At 39.1% G+C, this 25,841-nt stretch overlaps 3 protein-coding genes across 12 annotated transcripts in view; 2 read left to right on the top strand and 1 right to left on the bottom strand.

Moving 5' to 3' along the window:
- Positions 1-12,216, top strand: part of synj1 (synaptojanin 1) — a 30,335-nt gene extending 18,119 nt beyond the window's left edge. For 4 of the 8 annotated variants that reach the window (XM_053516042.1, XM_053516043.1, XM_053516044.1 and 1 more), the window contains 14 exons: positions 234-426; positions 522-680; positions 1,620-1,776; positions 1,868-1,985; positions 2,976-3,188; positions 3,382-3,460; positions 4,359-4,521; positions 4,642-4,827; positions 5,265-5,396; positions 6,293-6,331; positions 6,937-6,977; positions 7,103-7,292; positions 7,748-8,076; positions 9,075-12,216. In XM_053516042.1, coding sequence (XP_053372017.1) covers positions 234-426; positions 522-680; positions 1,620-1,776; positions 1,868-1,985; positions 2,976-3,188; positions 3,382-3,460; positions 4,359-4,521; positions 4,642-4,827; positions 5,265-5,396; positions 6,293-6,331; positions 6,937-6,977; positions 7,103-7,292; positions 7,748-8,076; positions 9,075-9,860 — 2,785 coding nt within the window. In that variant the 3' untranslated portion in view covers positions 9,861-12,216. Of the gene's footprint in view, positions 1-233; positions 427-521; positions 681-1,619; positions 1,777-1,867; positions 1,986-2,975; positions 3,189-3,381; positions 3,461-4,358; positions 4,522-4,641; positions 4,828-5,264; positions 5,397-6,292; positions 6,332-6,936; positions 6,978-7,102; positions 7,293-7,747; positions 8,077-8,456 lie in introns of all 8 variants that reach the window. The other 4 variants (XM_053516046.1, XM_053516049.1, XM_053516048.1 and 1 more) reach the window with 4 other exon arrangements.
- A 421-nt stretch (positions 12,217-12,637) lies between these two features.
- Positions 12,638-15,628, top strand: cfap298 (cilia and flagella associated protein 298). Of its 3 annotated transcripts, none has more exons than XM_053476003.1 (8): positions 12,638-12,684; positions 13,023-13,179; positions 13,506-13,673; positions 13,761-13,828; positions 13,908-14,066; positions 14,398-14,529; positions 14,688-14,783; positions 14,982-15,628. In XM_053476003.1, exons 2-8 carry the CDS (start codon positions 13,041-13,043, stop codon positions 15,090-15,092), a joined length of 873 nt encoding a protein of 290 aa, XP_053331978.1. In that variant the 5' UTR covers positions 12,638-12,684; positions 13,023-13,040; the 3' UTR covers positions 15,093-15,628. The 3 variants fall into 3 exon arrangements, with proteins under 3 accessions (XP_053331978.1, XP_053331979.1, XP_053331980.1); XM_053476004.1 differs by lacking the exon at positions 12,638-12,684 and adding an exon at positions 12,713-12,730; XM_053476005.1 differs by lacking the exons at positions 12,638-12,684; positions 13,023-13,179; positions 13,761-13,828 and having other exon boundaries at positions 13,596-13,673.
- Positions 15,627-25,510, bottom strand: eva1c (eva-1 homolog C (C. elegans)). Its single transcript, XM_053476002.1, has 8 exons — positions 25,018-25,510; positions 20,668-20,825; positions 19,968-20,091; positions 17,737-17,889; positions 17,231-17,374; positions 16,457-16,534; positions 16,308-16,385; positions 15,627-16,200 (listed from the first exon to the last, which is right to left on the bottom strand). The coding sequence occupies exons 1-8, from the start codon at positions 25,142-25,144 to the stop codon at positions 15,836-15,838; spliced, it is 1,227 nt and encodes a 408-aa protein (XP_053331977.1). The 5' UTR covers positions 25,145-25,510; the 3' UTR covers positions 15,627-15,835.
- Positions 25,511-25,841: the final 331 nt, after the last annotated feature.

Here is a 25,841-nt window from a genome sequence, read left to right as displayed (position 1 = left end):
CAAGGCACACTGAACACTAGCTTTCTGTGGCCTAAAACCTTACTAAGACACTTAATGATTTAACTTGTCAACTGTATTCTGTATATCTATGTTATATAGAGATATTTGAAGACTTGTCTGCCTATTTTTGGCCCTAGAATCTCTCAGGTGTTACAGTCCTAGTATGAGTTGATTGTTGATAGGTTGTACTGATGAAATACTGCAATTCTGGAATTCTTTTCATATTTGAACAGAGATGTTGCAGTAGACACAGTCAAGACTGGAATGGGTGGTGCCACAGGAAACAAAGGGGGTGTGGCTATCCGCATGCTTTTCCACACCACCAGTATCTGCTTTGTGTGCTCGCATTTTGCCGCCGGCCAGTCACAGGTCAAGGAGCGAAATGATGACTACAATGAGATCACTCGCAAGCTGTCATTCCCTATGGTAACTAATGTTTTACTTTCCTATTAACATTGTTGAGCCTAAGATCACCACAGTTTATTCAAAACGTGTATATATTTTTTTATCTTTGTCCACAGGGACGTCTGCTCTACTCCCATGATTATGTGTTCTGGTGTGGAGATTTCAATTACCGCATCAGCCTGCCGAACGAGGAGGTAAAAGATCTGATCAGGCAGCAGAACTGGGATGCTTTAATCACTGGAGACCAGCTTGTTGAACAGAAGAATGCAGGCCAGGTAATCAGCACAAAGTCTTTATTTGTTAAATATATACTACCGCTCAGGTTTGGGATGACTTGCAAATTTATTTGTTTTCCCAAAAAAAAACACATTTCCATGTATTCATGCCAGCACCAGATTTGCGGATCTGAACCCTATTGAGGTGCTGTGGGAGCGGCTTGACTGTACGGTACAGAGGAATACTCCATCAAGCCAATTCATTTTGTGGGAGATGCTCCAGGAAGCATGGCTCATCAGATTATTTTGAAAAATAGATGAACTAGAATATCTGCCAGGTTTTAATTGCTGCAGTGATGAGGGCAACAGTAGCAGCTTAGCAGCGCTGGGGCTTAAACCTCCGATCAGAGCCATAACTGTTGAGTCACCACTGTGCCAGTCTCTTTAAAATCATCTATTGTTGCTAAATGTGTGTTAAGGCTCTGCATTACTGATCAAAGGTGTAAGCACTTCAGTAAGACCTTTAATCCCGCCTTCTCCAGGGGCACGTATACCGTATAATGGCTGACGCTGCACTCCGTCATCATCGTCCTAACAAAGCTGAGATATGCAAAGAATAAAGAATTTTAATGTCATGTATTTAATACAAATAAAGGCATAATTTATAATACGATTGTTGCTTCCCGAGAGCTCCAGGGCTCCATGTTCTGTTGCACCTCAGGAGTTTCACAGTTCTCGTCGTGTCCGTATGGGTTTCCTCCGGGTTCTTTGCTTTTCTCCCACCTCCCAAAAACATGCGAGGTGATTGTCTCTGGTGAACTGGGCATTGGTGTAAATAAGAATGCGTCCAATCTTGTTTCTAGTATTACTGGTATAGGCTCTGGGTCTGCCACAACCCTGACCAGCATAAAGTTGTTACCACAGATGAATAAGTCAATCTTTTAAAGCTACATGACTGAATGAATTGGTCTAAAAGTTGCATTTTCCAATTTATCACAGGTATTCTCAGGCTTTATTGAGGGAAAGCTGGATTTTGCTCCTACCTACAAGTATGACCTGTTTTCTGATGACTATGACACAAGCGAGAAATGCCGCACGCCTGCGTGGACCGACCGTGTGCTCTGGAAGAGGAGAAAGTGGGACTTTCAGAAAATTGGTAGGAGTGCTGTTTACATTTTGTTCTTTGTGCCCTTGTATTTTTCAGTTTGAATCAGGCTGAACTTGTGTGTGTATGTGTGTGAGTGTAGCTGAGGAGTTAGAGCTAAATGTCGTAGGAGCACCAGAAGATGAGGAAGATCAGCACCAGTGGAGCCCTGGCGATCTAAAGTTCTACAGCAGAGCCGAGCTCAAAACGTCAGACCACAGGTACGGCAGACACCAAACCCCTGGTGTTTATGCGTAAAACAGTCTGAGAGATGAGTGCTTTATTTCATGGATTGATAATATTATTTAATATATTATAAATATTTTTTGTCATAACATTTGCAGCCATTTTGTAGCCTTATGTATTTTGATTCTATATTTTATACAACAGTTCCACAAACACCAGGTATTATCATTAGATTATGATTTATTTATTTATTTATTTAACCAGTACACCTAAAGAACCTTATGTAAAGTCTTGTACTTCTGGCCAAGACCATGTTTTAATGTGATATTTATTTATTTGTATTATTATTATTATTATTATTTTTTTTTTTTACTTTTTCCACAGCTCTTTAAATCCCTTACATTATAACATAATATTATATTGGTTCGAATAAATCAGTTAAATGTTTAATATGTATCTGCCATGAAATAGCCTTAGAGGCTGATATGGCAGTAAATCCTAATACAAACAAACTAATTTATTTAACCAGTAATTTCCCCTGCCAACACATGCGCTCCTGTGACTGGTGGAGCTAGCGTTGAACAGGTGACCAACAATTACAACTGAACAACCCAAATAGTGTTAATTTAAAAGCTAGTGCTCTACGGTGTACAATCACTTGTTCCACACACCAAGTGCCCTAGATCAGGAGTTAAAGAGGGATTTGGTATAGAGCCTTGTGTATGAAGCTGGTTAGTTTTGAATCAGACATAAACAGAACATGGTCTTTTCTAGAAGCAGTTACTATGGAGACAGTGTTTTGGTTAAGATGACGTAACATTATCAGATGGCTTTTTTTGCTGAAAGTGCTTCTGTGACTGGTTTTGAATGTGGGGTTTGGCAGGAGATTGCATCTGGAATGTAGAAAGATAATTATAGGTAAACGTCCCCGACGTTAGTCGTCTTCTGCTTAACCTGTTCTTTGACTGTGTACTATTCCTGAGTGATAGTTTAGTAAAAGTCTGTATTGTGTCTGTCTCTTCCAGGCCAGTGGTAGCCATCATCGATGTTGATATTCTTGAGGTGAATCCAGAAGCACGAAATCAGGTATACAAAGACGTGATCGCCCTGCAAGGTCCACCCGATGGGACTGTGCTAGTATCTCTGTGCAGTTCAGGGCCTGATGACTACTTTGATGATGCTCTGATAGATGAACTACTGGACAAGTTTGCCAACTTTGGCGAGGTCATTTTGATCAGGTACAGGTTTTGTTAGGGATGATTCTAGCCAGTAATCTTATTATAACTGTGATGTTATGAGAAAGCTATTTACTGCCAGGTTTCTTTGGAAATGTGTGCATCTCAATACTTATTATAGAGTAGAGTTACTTAACTATTAGACAGGGAGGCATGATCTTTTTTAAAGGCTTATTTTCTTTCATTTGTGAAACAGGTTTGTGGAGGAAAAGATGTGGGTCACATTTTTGGAAGGGTATTCTGCACTGGCTGCACTTTCACTGAGTGCCTCCACTGTAAGTAACAGGATTTGTTACAGGATATTGTTTGGTTAAATCAATGTCTGTATCTGGAACTATATGTGCAAACTGAGAAATTGGGGAAAACATTACCATTTAGCATGGATAAGTCCATTAATTTTTGTGTCACCTGTCTGTGAAGCATAGGCGACACGTAGGGATCACTATCTGCCTTTATCATCATCATCATCACAGTGTTATCTCCAACTCCTCCTGAATCAGTCATGGGAACTCGAACAAACCTTTATCAGGATGCATTAGCTATTTAGTTTTCTAATATACTGTATTTATTTTAATTATTTCTTTATTTATTTTAAAAAAAAAAACTAATAAAGGATCACAGTAAAATCTGCTATTCACAACTCCTCCTATACCAGTCATGGGAATTTAATCAACACAATACTTTTTTCAGAAAGCATAATATACACTATTATTATTTTTTTTTTATATTTTGTTTGTTTGTTTGTTTTAATATTAAACTATCCAAGTAATTGTAACAGAGGTACTAGATTGTGTAATGTGGTTACATAGTAATACCAAATAATGCCAGAAGGTGGCACTTTCTTACTACCTTTGTTTATTTTTTCCCCAACTCGGGTGCAGGGGGTGATTTCTATATTCTACAGTTCATGTATAACTAACGAATGTAGTGCCGTGGAGGACTGGCTTGTATAGCGATGTTTTATACTGTATATTTGCACCTGCTTGCAAAGCATAGGTGACACATAGGATCACTATCTATTGTCTCGGATCTGCGTCACCTTTATTAGCAAGCAAAGATTTGCGTTAACTATTTCATTTTTAGAAGTAGTACGGTCGATGGGCAGCTGAAACATGTCTTAATTGTTTACATGACAGAATCACTCATTTATATCCTTTTTTACTTTTTATTCAGGTGATGGGGAAAACCATAGACATCCGTTTGAAGAGCCCGGGCTGGATCAAGAGTTTGGAAGAAGAAATGAGTGTGGAGAGGATCTGTGGTAACATTCCTACCTCCTCCAGCTCCACGCTGCTCGCCGAAGACAATGACATGGGAGACGAGTTTGACATGGAAGGTATGTCTGTTTAAGATCATAAGTTAAATTTTTTTTTTATTTTTTATAAAAACCCTAAAACCTAAGGCAGTGAGTATACTGTAAGTAATCAGTCATATTCGACACTGTTGTGTTTTAAAGGTGATGTGGATGAGGAAGTAGAGGATATTCTTCCCCAGCACCTGCAACCTGGGGCCGGTATGGACGTTGGTACTTCCCCATTACCCTCGCCTCGTACCAGCCCGTGCCCCTCACCAACACATGGAGAACCCGCACCCCCTTGCAGGCCAAGCAGGGTTCCACCACGCACAGCCGGACCCCCGCAAGGTAGAAAACCTGATTTATGTTGAGCTTTTTTTAACATTTACTTTGTTTAAATGTTAAGCTGAAAGGTTAAAATTACATAATGTCATAGCAGTAGTTTGAAATTTAACATGGTTTTTAAATGCATTTTATGTTTGTATTTCTGCTAACATAATTTATTTGTATTCTTCTAAGTCTTTCTATTAATGTATTGATTTTATGATTTCATTATGGCTGAAAGATGGTCTCAGTCCAATCACATGTAGGATGGAACAGGCAGGTAAAGAGTAAAGCTCTTAGAGGTCCCGTTGGTGTGTTTAATATGTCTGCTATAGGTTTTAAAGATGCTGAGAGAGATTTTGCTGTCTTTTTTAAGGGCTGCATGCTACACCAAGATCATGCTTACTGTTGTGATGATGGTGATATTGACAGTGATTATGATTTATTGCTTTTTTTTTTAGTTATTCCTTTGGAAAGTCAGGTTTTAGGAGCTTCTGCATCACAAGGACTGGAACCAAAACGGCCTCCTCCCCCACGACCCAACGCTCCGCCAGCCAGACCTGCACCTCCACAACGTCCCCCTCCTCCCTCAGGTAAAACAACCTAACTTAGGACTAAATCTGTAATTTTTTTTAATTATTTAAATACTACATCTGTCATTCTATGGCACAAAAAAACTTTGGTCTTATGTATTTAGTTTGTATTTGGAATTGTCACTCATACTAAATCATCTGTATGTATTTACAGTCAGATAATATGGAATTTTATTCATATTAACCTATCATCACTGGATAAATCATGTCTTACAATCAGACATATGTATAGAATATAGTTACATTATCATATAGATAAGATAGATTATCATTATCTCAATCAATTAAGTGTTTCAAAGATCCGTGTCTGTGTATTAACTCTAAAGTGGTCTAAACAGGACTAGTGTTTTTCACCCAATCAATCTGAATAATCTGATTGATTATTATTAAAAAAAATTTAACCTGACTGATATAAGGCTTGACACATTTTTCCTGTGTCCAATGCTACCCCAGTCTTGATGTGCATCTCTCATATCAACCAGATATCCTGTGTACTGTACCTTAAAATATAGAAGAAGTATTAAAAGGAGAAATCCTGCACACATAATTTTTTGTTTTTGTTACATTCCTAATCTATACAGTTTTTAAAAAAAATAATAAAAATTTAGAAAGACAGAAGTTTGGGGCCTCCGCATCACCCGACTGCCACTCTTGGGCCCTTTATACCTTATCTGCTCCAGGGCCGCTTGTCAGGGCTGACCCTGTACACTTCCTAGTAAGCTGAGATATGGAAAAAAATCACTGTCCTGATATGTATATGTGAAAAATGAAAACTTTTTCTTCTATTTTTAGTATTGTAAATATTGTATACATCAGTGTATTTATATGTATAGTTTAGGAATTTGATGGCTAAACTGAGACTAATAGTAAATCACTTACTCCTTCATGCTGCAAAGGACAAAAAAGCCCTGCTTTACCCAGAGCAGATGTCGCTGGTAAGTACATGCATGGAGATTGAATGTTCTTTACCACGTACAGAGAAAGCATGATCACTGACTAAGCTTCCGTGGCACTGGGATACAGGGAGTTTTGGGGAAGCTTGTCTGCTGTTCCCAGCATTTCCTCTCTTCCTCACACTGACTGCCCCTGTTGGTTATTTATGTTATACGGGAAAGGGAGTAAGTTCTTGCATGGATTTGGCTACACGTATGACCAGATTGTTGGATCTGGCAGTATTGTGTTTGACCCCTGTTGACTAGGAAGAGGTGAGTCAGGGAGGAAATGAAGAAGGAGGTGGAAGGTTAAGGAGATTTCTGTGGGTTAAGAGCACTGCGGTTTCTGCGTACAGAGGCTCAGATGTTTGTCTTTTATTTTAAAGACCTTTTCAGGTTTCCAGGAAGCTCAGAAAATTATACACGTGAAAAATGTGGCTTTGTAAAGATGCGTCTAAAATATGACAGAACAGTTAAACTGCAAGAGGGGGCTGCATCTGAATCCACAGGTGGTATTAGCAGAGGAATCAAATTTATTTTGTTTTGTTTTGTTTTGAGGATGTCAGATGGTGCTTTTAAGTGTAAGAATGATTTTTGCTGTTTTTCAGGACGAGGCCAGTCTACAGGAGCTCCAAGCAGTTCAAGGCCGGTGGGTAAACTTTGAGAAAAATGATATAAAATACCTTACTGATGAGGCAGAAGTTAAGATTTTTGAAAAGTTTTAGTGAAAATACCTCAATAAACCAACCTAAAGTTATAAATATATTATTTCAGAACATCCCTCCTAGGGCAGGTGTTATCAGTGTGCCACCACAATCCAGACCACCACCTCCTGCCCACCCTGGAGCACCCAGACCAATAGCTGAGGTTCACCCAGGAGCCCCCCGACCCACTCCAGATAACCACCCTGGAGCCCCAAGACCTGTCCCAAATGCACAAAACAAACCAGCTGAGCTCCCTCTGGGTATGTGAACAATCACAGCAAATATTAAAGGGTAAAAAAAAACTGTAGAATTTTAAATATTTGGAGAAAACTTTTGGTTTCTTTTTCTTCCTTTTATTTTGTCTACTATGAACAATTTCTAAATTAAAATCTCTCCTCTTACTTAAGGAGCTAGCATTTCTTCACACTTGTCTTGCTCGTAGTAAGTTATAAATAAAGCTGCTGAGTTGGTGCTCAACAAAGAAAGATAAAATGTTTTTTACTTGCTTCCAGTGTACCAAATATATTAATATATTGTTGTTAGCCACCACAATGGATTGACGGCTCTTTTTCAGTCCTTCTCTCAACTTCTACCTCATTACATTTTAGATTCTATCTGTCCAGTTCAAATTTAAGGGGAATAAAGAAAAAATAAAATTCCTTCTGTATGTCCCGTGTACTGAGACTAACAGGCCCGTGTGCTTTATTCTTTACAGCACCGCCTCCTTCACTGCCCGGTCCCATGAGGCCTCAGATGGTCTCTCCAATGCAGCCTCAGGCCAGCTCCCCCATTCGGCCCCCAATACAGTCCCAGCTGCCTCCACCTATGATACCCACGCTACCAGCACCAATGGTACCTACGCTTCCCCCACCTATGGCGCCATCAGTGGCCGCTCCGCAGCCAGCTACTGCAGGCCCTGTATCAGCCGTGCCACCTCAGTCTGGCCTGGCCTCACCCAAACCACCACCCCGTAGCCGCTCCTCACATGCCCTGCCACCAGAGGCTGCTCCTGCTCCTGCTCCTTCTCCTGCTTCTGATTCTCAGGTTAGTCAGGTTGTACATTTTTATATTGCTATTCTAATGCGATATGGTTTTTGGTCAAGTAACCGTCAATTCACGTTGCTCACACTGCTCTTTGATTATGTTGACAACTTGTAGCCTCATCTTATCTAAAATTTTACTGGATTTACAAAGGATGCTTTATAAATGAAACAGATGCATTTTTAAAATTTAGTCAAAATTAATTAACAACACAGAGTATTAAACCCTCAGTACTCCTGGCTGTTTAGGGCTTTTTTTTAATCCAGATTTTCTGTTGAGTTCCCTAGCTTTTCTTATTTCTTACCCTTACTGTTTCTGTGATTTCCTGCTTTTGTTGATGGGTATGTGTATGTGTGTTTATCTCTCTTTTTCTCTCTCTCAAGCAGGAGCAATCCTCAGGTTAAAAGGTATTTAATGCTAGTTCTGGCCTCAGCATTGTGCTCACAGCACCACAGTCCCCTCTCCCAGTATATACTCATACATTGTAGTGACTTCCATGTTCTAGTTTTTCTTTTTCTGTCTTTTTTTCATGTTTCAGTTGGCCGTTGCAAACCCCATTTCTAGGTGGTTTATTATTTTTAGTAGTATATGTGTTTGAGAAAAAAACTTAACTTGAACCTGAGGAATCCGCAAATAGCAAAGTGTTACTAGGATTACCAGATGTATAGATAAACAATTTTTGCAAATGGTTCAAGAAAAGTTTTTGTCTTTTGTCACCAGCTTTTGTCTCTCAGTGGTTTCTGTTGTCAGTTTGAGCATCTCCTTGGTGCAGACATTATACTGAACCTTGTGTATATATTACAGCATCTTAATTCATAACTCATTGAGTATGAGAGATTTTATTAAACAGAAGGAAAGCTGCACAGACTAATCAAATTCATGTGTTTAATGAAACTGTAATATTGCTCTGTTCACTTTAAGGTTTTTGCATTCCTTAAACGTACATTTGTCTGCTGAAGATAAGTCTTGATTGTTTTTGTTGGTATGTGTTTTTCCTCCAGACAAATGGAACAAATGAAACTCAAAGAGAAGCACACCTGGAAATGACCCCCTTTGACCCGCTCTGCTCTGATCTGTTCTCCTCCTCTTCCTGGTTAAACAACCAATCCCTGTCTAGAGGTTCTTCGCTTCACAGCTCCTTCCACTCATCCGCCAGTTCGCGTTCTCTAAATTCCACTCCAATTCCTCTGTTTCCCCAGTCTAACCCAATGCTGAACCTTGACCCCATGTCAGGGTTGCTGCCCCCTCCCCCTCCTTCACGCAGCCGCTCACAGGAAACCCTCCCAGTCTCCTCGAACCCCTTTTCTGATGTCCAATCCAGACCCAACAGCACTAACCCATTTACTGGCACGATGGCAGCATCACAGCATCGTTCACTCACACCTGATTTTGACGCCAAGTCAGGCCTTTACACAGCCACATCCGCCCTTGGTCACAGTTCAACTCTGCCTTCATCCTTCTCCAGGCAACCTCCACCAGCTTTAGCTCCGCCGACACCCAAAGGCCAGCAATGGGTGACCTTTGATGATGATTCGGACTTTCACAAGTCAGGAAAAGCTCCAGCTTCAAGTGCAGTTATAAAACCTCCACTTCTACCTTTGCCTACTAGTACAATGGTCCAGCAGCTCCCTCAAAGCAACCTCCCCACCTCTGTGTTTGACTCTAACAGTAACTGGGCTTCTCCTACCACACCCGCATTTCCAACACTGCCCCCTCCTGTGCCAGGCAGGACTAACGCTAATGTAACCACAAGAAGCCCCTTGATGCCAGAGTTCATGGAAAGATAATATATATATTGTAATGTTTTATGACATTGAAGTGTGTATGGGAAAACTAGAGAATTTTCTTATTTATGTGTGTCGTTCGTATAAAAGTGTGCAATCCATGTGATGTCTCTCTGAAATGGATTATACAGTCACTCAGCCCTAATCAGGCCTAGATTAAATATTCTGATTCTTCTACTTGTACACATATTACGAAAAACATGTACATACACAACTATGTGTGAAATTCTTGGCAATATTTTATTTTTCAGATGCTTATCAAAATTTATGCATTTTCCTTTTTACCACTGGATGGTTATGCAGCATTTAAAGTAATTGCAAGCTGCAAAACTGTTAAATGCACAGTGTGTAATTTAGAATCCTTAGAGAGATTTTAGATTTAAAGAGATATTAGACTTTTATCAAGTCCTTTGGAATTTGAGATTTAAAAAATTGCTATGGTACACAGTGACTCAGTGGCCCTCTCTTATGAGTTCTCTCTCGTTATGAATGTAAGTGCAGTCTATTTTATGTTTAATGTCGCTATTTTTCCCCAAAGTGGTTTATATCTTTCATTACTGTGTAACACTGATTTATTGAATTATGCAGGTCCACTTTTTTTCTGTGTTCTATCGCTAAAGCAACATGTTCACGTATATAAGTTGTGGATAGATGTAACACGTAGCCTTTAATGTGATTTACATATGTACCTGCCATACTGGTATTGCACTGAAATACTATTATCCTTTAGGTCTTCAAATACACTTTGAAGCCAAAGTTTTGACTTTTCAGGTTTGAGAAAGCAGAAAGCATATCTGTTTCCTGGCACGAGTGCTGTGACTCCCCCCCCCCATGCCCTCAGCCGAGTGTGTTTTCCTTGCTTCTGTTTCACATAATCCAAAGCGTTCAACAGAACCGCTGTGCATTTAATGAATGTGCTTATTTTACTGAGCTCTGGTGTTAGTCTATGGTGCCAAGATGTGCGACCCTGACCGTACCAGAAAGCTATGTGTATTTAATCGCACATTTTTTGAATTCACAGTGAGTTGGTACTTCAGTTTCACTAAGAATGTGGTTCTTTCTGTTCTTTGTGTGAGAAAATAGTATGCCGTGTCTTGGCTGAGTGCTCTCTGTCTACATATATGTTCTGTGTACGTCTGTGCTATTGGGGTGAGGTCTTGTTGTTTAAAAAGTTTACCCAGCTCTGTGTGCATCCACACTTCTGGTTCATAATAACTATAACAGGTCCTTTAAGCATGTTAAAACACGCACAGAAATGTAATATATCAGTTAAATTTTTCCTTATCTGATTAGCACCTTTTTTACCTTCTTGATACCCAGTGTTGCCGGTTACCTTCACTCTGCAAAAATCATGTCATCATCAGTTTGGAGGTCATATTACATTCTGTACATTCCATCCTGTATACTGTACTGCTGTTTTGATCTGGTAATCTGCTCTTGATATTTGAGGATTAATATTGTTTATTGTGCAGTGTTATACCACATTCATTCTTTGTTCAAGTGTTGGTGTAAGTGCTACTCTGTTTGCAGTTTTCACATTTCAGTCATTCTTAAGTTACATGGCTGCATAACTAAATACTTTTAATTCCTAACTTACTATTTTTTAAACACTTTAAGAGGGCATTCTATAGGAAATCGTAAAGGGGACAAAGAAAACTGGAGATGAGCAAGCCTCCACGTTTTATTGCGTGCATCTAATTTTTTTGACACATTTGACTGTCAGTTTTGTGTTCAAGTGTGAGAAATGGATGCCAAGACCTGTCATTTCCTTTCAATATGATCATGTATTCATGTGGTCCAGTTCATATGGAGGGCTTGCTTATTGACTGGATATAAAATTATGTAGGTATGCTACAGAAACTGTACAGTAACTTTAAAGAGGATGATGTTTCCACACTTTCTACACTTTTTTTTTTATTTTAAGAATAAAGCCATTTCAAACTTAAATATTACCCTTGAGGCAACATATGAAAAGGTAGATACCTCAATCAGTCCTAAATTTATCCCCTCTAAAATATGACTGGGAAATTCTTAGATTTGTTTTATTTCAGCTTATAGAAATAACCACTGGATAATAATAGCATTACATGTACTGTTTAGTTGTATTCTGCTAATAATCACAAAGTCATGCAAATATATAACTATTAACTCGTTTTGTGAAAAAGTTTCAAACTTTAGATCAGTAGTAGTTATCCTTGTGTTGTTAACCGTAAATATAAGTATACACACAAACCATGACTGCAGTTTAGTACTTGGTATTCAACCTGTGATTTAAATTCTTATCAAATTGCACAACTGTATGGAGTAATTGATGTTGTACGTATGCAATAATAAATGTAAATGTATAAATGTAAAAGTATTAATTGTCTTTGAGATTTGTCTTTGAGAATACTCAGCGATGGGAGTATTGTGTGATTGTGTGTGTGATGTAACAAAGAATGTAGAGGCTTCATCAAACTATATACAGTATGTGTGACATTTAATTATATTGTTGTTCTTTCCGCAACTCCCGGCAAGGGAATTATGTTTATTCGAGGAAATGACCTAAGTCAAATCGAGAAGGCCTTGGTCTTCAAATGTTATGTAAGTGGGAAGTTCAGGAATAAGGATACTATTCAATAAAGCATATAATAAAGCAATAAATAGTTTTTTAGTAGTGCGGTCAATTGATCTTTTTGTTCTGCCATGGGTGCAGAACCTTGGCTTTAACTGCTTTGTAATTACGGTATAAGAAAATTCCGTGAGCGTTTATACCACAACATACGGCCGCCGACGTTGCTATGACGCCGCACTAACCGGAAGTTGTCAGCGTGCCTGTGAGGAGAAGGTAGGAGTTTAAAATATGCTATCGTTTCATGTTTTGGGCCAAATAGGTATAGTTTAAAATAAAAATAAAATACTAAATGTGATATGTCTAGAAAATTAACTTTTTTTAAATATATAAATTATGTAAATGTGCTTTAAACAGCAGCGTTTGTTAGCAGTGCTAAACTAGAATGGTTAAAGAACATTCTAGCAGCTGGACTCAGGCGTTTTAAGTTAGATACCATGGCAACGCAGTCAAACAGGTGCCGCGCGCTGTAACGCTAACTGGTGTTATTGTTCATTGAGCTCTTTATCTGATTATAGTCCACATTAGGTTTGCTGTTTTGCTGCCTTTTCCAGATTATCACATTCGTAGTCATGGTCCAGCTTCACGTTAAACGCGGAGATGAGAGTCAGTTTCTGTTTAACACCACGGTGGATATTTCCATTGAGACGCTCATAGAGCAGGTCACTCAGGTCTACAATGGGAGGCTGAAGGTGGACAGGATCTGCTCTGGTACGTCTACACTGTTCCATACAAATATGGATAGGCTGAATTATGTGTAAATGTGTAAACTTGTCTTACTGCTGACTTAACCAGAACATTGATTCTCAGTTCTAGACCTATCACCATGAACTATGTGTGTTATTGTTGCCACTGCTCTTACACATATTATCCAAATTCTTAGTTAGTGAACAGTCCCTTTCTCTGTGATGCTAAAATCTGCAGGACAAAGAGATTCTGCGACCAGGAGAGATAATCACTGATTTTGGCCATTGTAAGAACGGAAATCTAGCCCTGTTGGGTTGAGATAAATCTGTATTTCATGTGTGTCTCTCCAGAGATTCCTGAACTTGCAGATCATGGCATCATGCTTCCCCCTAACATGCAAGGCCTGACTGAAGACCAGATCACAGACCTGAAGTTAAGGGATGAATGGGAGGACAAGTGCATACCCAGTGGTGGGGCAGAGTTTAAAAAGGATGAAATTGGATGCAGGAATGGACACGGTAATGACCCTGTGCTGCTTATGGTTAGTCTTCTATGCATTTAAATCCAAAAGCTGGAATTAATTTCCTTTTTTTTTCTCTTTTCAGCACCCAATGAAAAAATGAAGAATGTTTTGAAAAAGACTATGGAAGAAGCCAAAGCTCTAATCTCAAAAGTAAGTTTTAGGTCAAAATGTAATGCTTTCTTGGCCTGCAAAGATAAGATTTTTGTCTAATATTTTTTTTTCCTTTAAGAAACAAGTGCAGGCGAATGTGTGTGTTACCATGGACATGGTAAACGAGGCTCTTGCCCAGTTGCGAGGAGCAGTGATGATTGTTTACCCAATGGGCCTGCCCCCTCATGATCCCATTAAAATGGAGTTTGAAAATCAGGAAGATCTTGCAGGAACACAGGTTGTTTAACAAATGTTAGAATTTTAATTAAAAAAAAAAAACATTTATTTTAAACATAACCAAGCTAACTGTTTTTATTCGCACTAATCTACGTAAATGTCAGGTGTCAAAAAGCATGCAACATATGCAAAGTCAGTATTTTACTGTTGTAATGTAGTGATGTATTTCCTTTATCTATTAAACATTCCTGTAGTTATATGCAGTTTGGAGTTTCAGTAGCTTTGCTTAAGAAAACAATAACCTGGTTATTGTTTGACTTCTTTATATATGGATTTTCCATACATACAAATTGTATGAAAAAAGAGATTCTAACATTATGAATGTCCTGCAGGCTTCTCTTCAGGTAATCCCAGAGAAAGAAGCTCAGATCTGGTGGGCAGCTAAAGAGCTTCATCGGGACAAGAAATTACAAGATTACATTGGAAAGAATGAGAAAACAAAGATTGTTGTGAAGATTCAGAAGGTGAGCATTTTCCTTCTTTTTGCTTAAGTCAGCTCACTATGCATGTTGTTTGGGGAGTTAATTTTATTAAATTTAGTATTGCGTATCTGCATCAACTAGGTCAATGTTTAAAAAAAAAAAAAAAAACTCATTAATGTTTGACTTTCACTTTATTTCAGAGAGGCCAGGGAGCGCCAGCACGGGAGCCTCTGGTCAGTGAGGAGCAGCAAAAGCAGATGATGATGCATTATTACAGGAGGCAGGAGGAACTTAAGGTTAGTCTCTTCTATTATGTAATCTGTTTTCTGTTGTTGGTATATTGTGCTTTAAAGTGGTTTAAGTTTGGCCTGAATGTGATTGTTAAAAACCAAAAAAGAAAAAAAACAACTCAACATCTTCTCAAGGTATCATCTTTCTTTTCTATGACTGAGAACTGTATTTGTAAACTGGATTTTTTTTTCCTTTCTATACAGAAGCTGGATGAAGCAGATGATGATTCATATTTGCAGTCAGAATGGTCAGACCGGCAGGCTTTAAAGAGACAATTTCAAGGCCTTACAAATATCAAATGGGGCCCAAGATAAATGGAACTTATTGACTTTGTCAAAGATTACTTTGATGCCTTGTCACTTTCTTGTGTTGGACAAAATATGGAATTTCCCTGAACCTCTCTTTTTTTGTAAATAGATTTGTGAGTTTGTAAACACATTTTTGGTTGACTATTAACAGATTTATGACATGTACTGATACTGCATGAAGATCTTTGAGGTCCCTGATAAAGAACATGGAGAAAGGAGGATATAACACCTTTCCTGTCTTTGTCTCTGGTACTCTCACTGGCTTCACTGAAAGCCAGTTCTTTTTACGGGCAGGAAGTTGCATCACATGTCTGAGGCACACAGAGGTCATCCAAGCAGTGTAAGTAAAATAATAATGGCTTCAGTCCCTTTAGGCTTAAGGAACAGCAGTGGGATGGTGATGTTCAGTGGTGATCTCCACAAAACATTTCTGTGATAAATTTTATCATAACTCCCTTTTAGTTTAAAACCAAGGATCGTTTATTTTAGGGTCCTAAAGTTTTTCATTTAAAAGTGTGAAATAAAATATCTTTTATATGAAAGTATGGCTCTCATTGAGACTTTTATTCAGTATTAAATAACTCTTATTTTAATAAAGGTATTATGAATTATGAAAGGTGCAAAATTAATACATCTGTTTGTTTAATGACCACACAGTGATCAGGCCCAGCCGATGACAACAGTACATTCTGACTTCAACATGTTCACATGTATTAATTTTTTTAATTCAGCAAATAATCCAGTGTGTGTCAGTGCAGAGTGCTGGTAGTGCCGTTGAGGTATGCGTTCATCCTGATCTCCTGGATGATCATGTCTCGTCGTTCCAGCCTCTCGATCAGTTCCGCTGCCTCAGTCGTGTACATTGCCTCTTCCCAGCAATACACTTTCCTGCCTACCTCTGACATCATCGAGCTGTCCATCAATGGCTCTGACTCTCCGTCATCACTGTCTTCGTCATCGTCTTCTGGTTCCACAGTAACTGTCTTCTTGTTTAGACAGTTTACAACTTTAAGATCCTTAGTGCAGGTTATCCTCATAGAGATTGCCAGCAAGACAAGGAAGAGTCCCAGACACACACTCGAGACAAAGAGCAGGCCAGCCCTTTCAGGATGTTCTACAATATAAAGTGCATTGAATTTTACCAATACCAGGAATGTCTTCCAAAAGTGCACATGCAAGTGTAATAGTTAGATTAAACTAGGAAAGCCAGACTTGTTCTACCTTTAATGTATCCATATGCCGTAAGAGAGCTGCTCACAAGGATGCCATTTTTATCGGGCAGTCTGGACTGTTTGACACCTAAAAAATAAAAAAAATCACACAAAATCAAATAAGGCAGATCCACAAATAATTTAACTACAAGTACTTACCAGCACTGGTGGTCTGCTGGGGAACTGTGGTAGTTTGAAAAAAGTAGGGGTCAGCTTCTTTGAATAAACCCTGTGGAACTGTCAATGGAATGAGGAAAAATAAGGGTCAAGGCGTTATGCATTGACAAATAACCCATATTCACCAACATGTTCTATTAAACTTTTTATACTCTTTTCACTTTTTATGAATTATTTAGAAGAATTTCATTGAATTGTGCAAAAACACTAGATACGTTACTTTAGAACTATTAACTTTGCTTTCGCATTCTTTGAATCTCTTAAATGCTTTGTGAAATTAAATATCTACTGTTCAAAAAGCACAGGGTGAACTTTTACCAACTCTCACAGTTCCACCTGAAGAATTACACTGGCAAGGAAATCGGCATCTCCAGAGGACGATGAGTAATCCTATTCTCCATTTAACGTACCCAGTGCCAAACAGAAACAAAAGCTTGGCATTTTAACCAATCGGCGGAATTCCTACAGGAAGCACATGGAGTCTCCTAATGGTATGTGCTTTCTCTGCCTCTATTCCTGAATGACATGTGTTTTTATTTCTGTCATTGTGATTCAGGAACAAAATGTATAGATAAACAAAAAGGAAAAAAAAGAAAGATGGGGTTTGTTCAACTACATTTTCCCACACTTGCAAACAATGTACACATAGAGAAGCATGTGATAATCTAGCACACTAAAAGGAACTCCAAAACTAAATCAAAGTACAGTATGTAGGTTTACGTTTATTACTTTTTAAACTATAGGTTATACCCATACCGCAAGAATAGACGACACTGAGGTACTTCTTTGTTTCAGGCATGCAGGGATTTCTGAACTGCTGATCATTGACAGATAAAAGACACCGCTGCTTTCCATAGCACAGATTTTTTACTGTGTCTAGGGCTCCATGATATAAGCATTCTGTTAAAGACAAATCAACATAAGCACAGTTAAAAACTGTAACTAAAATAGAAATATGAAAGCATTTAATATGTGGTATTAACATTTGCATTTTGTTTGAGCTAGTTCAAGTTGACCTGAAGATGAAAATAAAATTAGTCTACCATAAAAGAGATCCTTCAAAGATTTTTTTTTTGTTTCTGGTTCCATGCATTTTGTTCATACTGCCAATTAAAAATAATACAGTTGTAAAATAATGTTAAAAGTAAAGTTACGCAATCCGTGGGACATCCATAGTCTAATATCGTTGGCAGAGTGAGCTTGTAAAGATCAGAGCAAATGTTTTCAGCTGAATTTCATTCTAGACTGACTAACGAACTCACCGAAGGGTGGTGGTTCATCTTCCTCTCTAAGACAAGCTGCTTTCTCTCCCAGTTCCCGTCCATACACAGCCGAGTAGATGTTCAGCAGTTTGGGGTATTTACAGTGAAGACGCATTTGTTCACCTTCACATCTTGTTCTGTTTTTATTTTCAGCTAAATAAAAAAAGAGTTCAGCTGGATTAATATGAGAAGTTTACTAAAAATAAGAAATAAATGGCCAAATAGACGTTTTCACAGTAAGCAGAAAAAGTGCAATGCATAAAATCATGTCGGTACATGTTTAAAAAAAATATCTTAATACTAAGATCAGATATCAACTTGACTTAATTGTTAGTGCCAGATGGTTTGGTTTGATAATTTCCAGCGTTTTTTAGTTTGTTGTTGTTGTCAACATATAAGCAGGAATCAGGATTTCTCACACCAGACTACTTCAACTATCAAGTTGTAGAATTGAAATGACATGGTCTTCTGCTATTGTAGCTCATCTGCCTCAAGTTTTCACATGTTTTGCTGTCTAATATGTTTTTGTGCTCATGCAAATTGTACCCGGTAGTTGTCTAGGCTACTGCAGCCTTTTTCAGCATGAAACATTATCTAAATTTTCCATCATTCGGATGAATAATGTGAACTTTACGTAAAACTCCTGGACTGTATCTGCATGGTTTGTATTACTGCCACACAATTGGCTGATTAGATGCATGAATAAGTACAGTGGTACAGGTATTCCTAACACAGTGCTCAATAAGTGTAAGTACTGTATACGGCAGAATTTGATGAAACTTCAGTAACTCCATAGTACCATACATGGAGTAAAATTTAGTTTAGGTTCTCCTAAATCATCAATTCTTACTTTAACTAAGAAAATGTTGCCTCTACAACCATCCTGAGGACTAGTTCACATCCTCTCTCTATGCTGACTGTATGGTTTTTCCTGTGAAGGCAAACAAGTGTAATCAACAAACCTGTGATTTGTGATATGATGAACTATAATTTGCAACACAATCATGAGTCAGCTGGATAAACAGCAGAGGAATGAGCACTTAGTCCTGGGAAATATAGGCATTTGGCAGGTGGCGGCGTTGGTGATTGCTGGACTGGGCTCTCCTGTTTAAAAAGTCCAGAATTCAGATGTAACGGTAAATGGACAATCCCGGCAGGCTCGGCATTTTTATCAGCTGGTATGGCATGATTGTGTTTAATGCTAAACCGATGTACACACTCTAAAAATTCATTCAGTCGCATGTACCTTTGATTATAGCACACAATGTGGTGGCCAGTTCTTGTGTGAAAATAGTTCCTCATGCTTCCAGAACCATTCTTGCACAATCTGAGACCTGGAATATGCCCTGTGTCATTAAGAAAGGAAAACTCCATAGAATGACCGCCTGGTCATTCAGTACATTTAGGTCATCAGCTGACTTAATCTTATTGGCACATAACATTGCAAATCCTAGCCCTGACCAACTGAAGCAACCCCAGATTATAACTCTATAACCTCTAGAGGCATGTACAGCAGGCACTATGCATGATGGGTGCATAGCTTCATGTGCTTTCCCTTCCTAACCCCTGACACGCCCATCGCTCTGGAACAGGGTGAAGCTGAACTCATCAGACCATGTGACCTTTTATCATTGCCCCACAGTCCAGTCTTTTCCTAGCAAAATCAAGCCTTTTTTTCTGAATAAGAAGTAGTTTTAGTATGACTTCACTGATGTTTAGTCCCAATCCTTTGAGTTCTCATGACATTGTGTGCATATGGAAATGCTTTTACTTTTACTGCTAAACATATCTATGGTTTTTACTGTAAATTTTTACTATGCAATTTCACCAAATGCTCAAGTGATTTCCATTCAAGATTTCTTCCTCAAAGCTGACAGTTCCGCACCATCCTGCCAGGTTTTAATAATGTGTTGAACAGTTCTCAAGGGTCCACGCTTGTCAGACAAGTATAGGAATATGACTCTACAGGGGGCAGACAGGTCTTGTGTGAATTGGCCCCTTCATCATCTGACCTATCAAGGGTTTTTTGCCCTGGATCTGTTTTTCTGGCATACATGTATTTGCACCATTCTGCGAAATTTGCCATGTAAATTCCAGGAGATTAAAAGTTTCTGAAATACACAAACCCACAAGCCCAAAATCTCTGGCACCAACTACTTTTTTCCAGTTTTGATTTCTGGTGTGAATATTAACTGAAGATCTTGGTAAATGTGTATATGGGTTAGACTTACTAGGTTTGCAACTGTATGACACATGAAGGTATTTGGCGGTTCCAGGACAGGGGTCACTGCCAAACAGACGGGAATTGACCAAGACTTGACAGTTTCTCCGGCCTTGGCATTCTGATAGCATCTTCTGTTTGGGGAAGAAATTGTTGAACTATAGGTTTTTTTTTAGTGATTCGGCTGCCAAATCCCATGTCAGAACTCAGTGTTTAGACAATCTTTTTTTTTTTTTTTTGCCAACTGCAGACATCCAGTATGTGTAAAAGACTTTTGGTGTCCTATATTAATGGTTCTCACGAAGGGGAACTCGCAGCCTCCATGGGTCTGTGATGCATAGGTATAAGAGTCTGTGAGTGTATTTTTTAATGAAATCTAGATGTAAATACACTTATAGATATATATTATACTAATATCTTACATTTAATAAATATATGGTACATATGCCAAAATGTTACATTATGATGCTTGTTCTTAGGGGTGTCACATGTTTGTTCACATTTTGCAACAAATTAACCCAATATAATATTGTGGAACTATTATTCATACTGTACAGTGAGGATTAATCGAGCATGAATGAAGTTAACTTTAATTAACTTTAATTGTAGAGATTTAGCATTTGTATTATTGAACTCATCCAAGGTTGACACTGAGTACACTGTGTATTTATTCAAAATCAGAACCAGTGGATTAAATAAACATCTCTGACCTGTAGTGCTGTAGGCACATTGCAGTATGCAAGAGGTGCATGAGGCCTGTAGATGGCAGACTGCACAGTGATGGTGGAGTGGCGTGGACAAGACAGCAGCAGTGGCTCACCATCATGGGCATGTGCTGAGTGACTGATGATAATCCTGAATAAATAAGCTGGGCAACAGAGTCAAATAAGTAGCTGAGATTGTTTTTTTTTTTCAGTCTTTGAGAATGTAATTTAGCACACAAGGTTTTACAGCTGTAGTTTACCTCTATAAATCAGCAATGAATATCACATGGACACGTTTATGTGTAAAAACATGCCGGAGTCATGAATTTAGTGTATGACATCATTTGCTATAAAAACCATGCTATCATCCTGTCATGTCATATGATTTCCACAGCCAGGTAAGTGGATTTCTTTTTCTTTGATGTCCATTTAGAACTTATTAGCACCAAAAAAAAGCTCAACTTATTAGCTCCAAACACTGATCAGCTATAACTTTAACATGCAAAACATTAAGCCCAATATTCTGTGGGTTCCCTTTGTACTGCCTGGGCAAGTCTGTCCCATTACTACATGACTGCACAAGACCTCTGGGGGTAAGCTGTGGTGTCTGGGACTGGGAGGAGATCATTTGGGTGCTGTGGGTTGTGGGCCAGGGCCTCCGTGGATCAGACTTGTTCGTTTGGCACATTCCATGGATGCTTGTCCGGTTGAGATCTGGGGAATTTGGAGGCCGAATCAACAACCCTACACTCTTTACCTGCTAAGCCGCTACAGACTGCAGCCTGTAATGCACCGAGTGTTCTAATACCTTTCTGTCATGGCCACCATTGAAGGTTTCTTGCAATTTGTGCTGCATTGTCTTTTCTTTGGGATTGGACCAGATCGCTAGCCTTTGGTTACCACAGGCATAATAGAGCCTTGAGTGTCTATGAACCTGTCACCGCTTTAGTAATATATAAGTAATAATCTATGTTATTCAATTCATTATTCAGTGGTGTTAGTGTTGTGGCTGATAGGTGAAGATAATGGGGATATACAGTACATTCACCGACCACTTCATTAGGTACCCTTGTTTAACTGCTCAATATCTAACACAAATATCTAATCAGCCGCACCTGGTCAAGATGGTGCTGCTGAAATTCAAATCGAGCATCAGGATGAGAAAGAAAGGTGATATAGGTGACTATGAATGTTACAAGGTTGTTGGTGGCAGGCAGGTCGGTCTGAGAGTTTCTGAAACTGCTGATCTACTGGGATTTTCTCACACAACCATCTCTAGGATTTAAAAAAAAAAAAAGTTAAAATATCCAATGACTGGCAGCTCTTTGGGCGAAAATGCCTTCTGGATGCCAGAGGACAGAGGGGAATGGCCAGACTGGTTCAAGCTGATAGAAAGGAAACAGTTATGTTGTAAGGCGATTGTAACATCTCACTACAATTAAGGTATGCCGAATAGCTCCCTGAACGAACAACATGTCTAATCTAACATGTCTAAGCAGATGCCCTACAGCAGCAGTAAACCACAGCGGGTGCCACTCCTGTCGGCTAAGAACAGGAAACTGAGGCTACAATTTGCATGATATCAATAAAATTGGAAATAGAAAATTGGAAAATCGTTGTCCGTCTCAATTTCTGCTGGAACGTTCAGATGGTAGCATCTGAATTTAGCATAAAACAACATGATAGTATGGATACATCCTGCCTTGTATCAATGGTTCATGCTGGTGGTGCTGCAATAGTAAGGGAATATTTTCTTCGCACACATTGGGCCCCTTAGTACCTGACTGTTGTTACTGACCATGTCTTTCCTTTTATGACAGCAGGATAATGCACCATATCAAAGCAAAATTCATGTTAAACTGGTTTCTTAAATATAACAATGAGTTCACTGTATTCAAATGGCCTCCACAATCACCAGATCACAATCAAATACAGCACCTTTGGAATGTGGTGGAACGGGAGATTCGCATCATGAATGTTCAGCCCACACTGATTTTGGAAGATGGCTAGCTACACTATGGTTACTTAAACCCTGCAAGGTTGCCTAGAGGAAGGGATGACCCTTTCAGTCACTGCAAGAAAAGATGGTTGTTTCACATTAGAGATTACAGAAATATTGCAGCTTTACACTAATTCATTCAAGTCCAACAAAAAGGCTGGTCACCCAGACAAATGCAAGAGGACAGGATAATGCGTAGACTCTCAAAGAGAAATCGGTTCAACACTGCAGCTGGAATTGCTCGCCTGTTCAACGCTGCCTTGCAATGCAGAGACAATGTCGTTGTCTCATTAAAGGGAGCACATGCTTAGCTGGTAAGTGGTACCTTAGAGCGGAGAATCTACCACACAGATGTGGCAGTTTTGCTTGTGGTGGCCCTGAATTGGTCAGTGAGGCCTCGTTTATAACGGTCAGAACATCTTACCGGCTTCCTTACTGAGCAGATCTGTTTCCCCAACTGGATACAGAAATTCAATACCCTTGGCCAGGTAACATGCTTTTATGGGTTTGGCCATGGGAAGACCATTTTGCAGCAGTGTTTCCTGAACTACTATCCTTAAATTGTACTTCTTGAAAAGAACTACAATTTAAGGACAGTAGTTCAGGAAACACTGCTGTCCCAGATACCCACCCCTGTTTGCACTCAGGTGAAAACTGTTCTGCAAATGGTCTGCATCCCATTATTTTGACAAGATGTCTGGACCCAACTGTGACATGTCATGCCCTTATAAGTGTCTGTCCCTTATTTACATAGTTATAGATGTAGCAAACCAAAACGGTCGTGCTGGCTACTTCTCCATATCCTACAAGTTTTGTATAAGCACCCTGACAGTGCTGCGAGTGCAGCAGTTCTAAGCTGGTACTGTATATTAGTTAGTTGATTCCTCAACTCAGGACATATTTCATTCAGATGATACACAGCCTCTGGTGGTCATTTAGATATGTCAACACGGTTCTGTTAGTGATGTAAAGTATTCTATCATTCTGGATAGATTTACTACCTGCAGTATTCATATAAACCTGTGACTAAATAAAACATATGCTTTCTTAACACTGACCCACAGCACTTGTTAAATCACATATCATTATAGCAGCAGTGCACAAGTTCTATTCAATTATTTGTTCAGTTAAGCATCTGCAATATTACAGAGCTAACTATAATCACACAGTCATTTGGATAATTTTTAATGGTTTCCTCTTTACAATATTCTAAGATAATTTCAGTTCATACAAGGTCATCTAGTTAAGTGTGGCATTTAATATTTTATATCATTATGCTATGTTTTTATTTATATGCTATGTTGCTTTATTTTATACTACAATGCTAAAATCTCTATTGGCCAGGTGTGCATGTGATGGCTATCAAACTTTATTCTCAGCTACGGTAGATTTTAATGCTTTAAAATTTCATTCCCCAATAATCAGGGCTTGGATAGGTATATTTTGCTTATAAAACCTTTTTTTATGTTTCATATAATGATGTTAAAAATGTTCTAGCTTATTATCTAAATAAAACTATACTGTATGCATGACAAAGTGAATAATCTATTACACTTAACCTGAAATGGTAGCCTAACTATATAAACTACAGTGATAGATAGTGTGCCAGTGCTTTAAGGGGCAAATGCTCCAATTAAGATGATATTTCCCCTAACCTAACTATATAAACTACAATGATTTTAAAGGCCTGATCTAATTAATTTAAATAAATATTAAAGTGAATTTGCAACAGATGTTGGCTTTAATTGCGCTTTTATATGTCACTATCCATCTAGGAACCTTTGTAGTCCAACTAGGGACCATGGAGCCTAATAGTGTATTTATTTCCGTTTTATGACCATGGTGGGACTTTAGGGTCAACATTCACACACAACAGGCAATTTGGGAACGCCAATTAGCCCAATCTGCATGTCCAGGAGGAAACCCACCATCAACAGAGAGAACATGCAAACTCCATCCACACAGACCCCGAGGTGGGAATCGAACCATTTGGAGGTGCAAGGCGGCTATTAAATGTTCCACATTATCTAATTTTTAATTTTTTATTGTTATTAGACTTTCCACTTCATCATATCCTGACATTATCCATACCAGCCTTGTATCCCAGTATGAGTCAGTACAACCGGGTAGGGGTCGATTCCCGTGCTGAAGGGGTTAAATCAGCAGCAGGGATTTTACTGGGTGGGATTTTTAACCTAACTCATGACTCATCCCTTTAATCACTTTATCTCGGATGAAGGGATTCTTCCTTTATTAAATATAAAATGATTATATTATAAACAACCAGCCCTTACGTCATCCTCTTAAACATGTGTCTGACATTATTTCAGTAAATAGTAGCAGCCTGTGTTACTGACTTGAGAAGTCGGACAGTCCGTGCATTTCTTCACTCCACAGCAGGAGAACGCTGTAGAGGAGATGGAAGCTCCAGCCGCCGGCTCTGTGGGACCTGCAGCCGCTCGCGGACTCAGACATCCTGTTCATCACTGCGAGGGTTTTCTATTAAAGCGCCATGAAAGCCAGCCAGGTGTGATTTTTGCCAAAAAAAAATCCCCCAAACACGCCTACGCTTAGTTCAGCCCGCCTGAAGTCTTTCACGGCTGTCCGGGGTTTTTATGGCTCGTTTCAGACGCGCTGCTTAAGTCAATTCCGACAAGCCGTAAGCGCGGAGGCAGAAGATCCGCGGATGACAGGGAGACGCATGGCTCACGGTCCCAGTGGGAGAAAATAACAAGTGCGCAACAAGTGAAACGGGTCCTGTAAAGGTTGTTTCCCAGAGAGTCAGGTGGCTTTCGCGGCGTTTCCGCCAGAGCTGAGCTCTGCTGTGAGTTTACACCGACCTGACCGTCACTTCTGTCACGCTTCAAGGTTTAAAAGAATAACATAACTCTCACTCGCGTTATAGAGGGGGCGTGGCACCAAGCACCTCCCATGATTATAAGCTACAGTAAAGTAACATTTACATAAAGCAACCTAGGGGCTCAGCAATCCCCGCCCCCACTTCATATATTCATTAAGTGCCAAAAAGGGGGGGCTCATATTAAAAATTTACATGGAAAAAATGATGTCAGATGATATTTTCGTCAGCTTTATAAGGGGAAAAAAGTAGTAATGTCCCACTAAGTTACCATTTCCACCATACTTCATTTTGAGTTACTGATTTAACTTGTTCAGCACGGTG

Source organism: Clarias gariepinus, chromosome 17, assembly GCF_024256425.1.
Source record: "Clarias gariepinus isolate MV-2021 ecotype Netherlands chromosome 17, CGAR_prim_01v2, whole genome shotgun sequence".
NCBI classification, from domain to species: domain Eukaryota; kingdom Metazoa; phylum Chordata; class Actinopteri; order Siluriformes; family Clariidae; genus Clarias; species Clarias gariepinus.
Note: the sequence above shows the minus strand (reverse complement) of the source record. Positions and strands in the feature narration are given on the sequence as shown.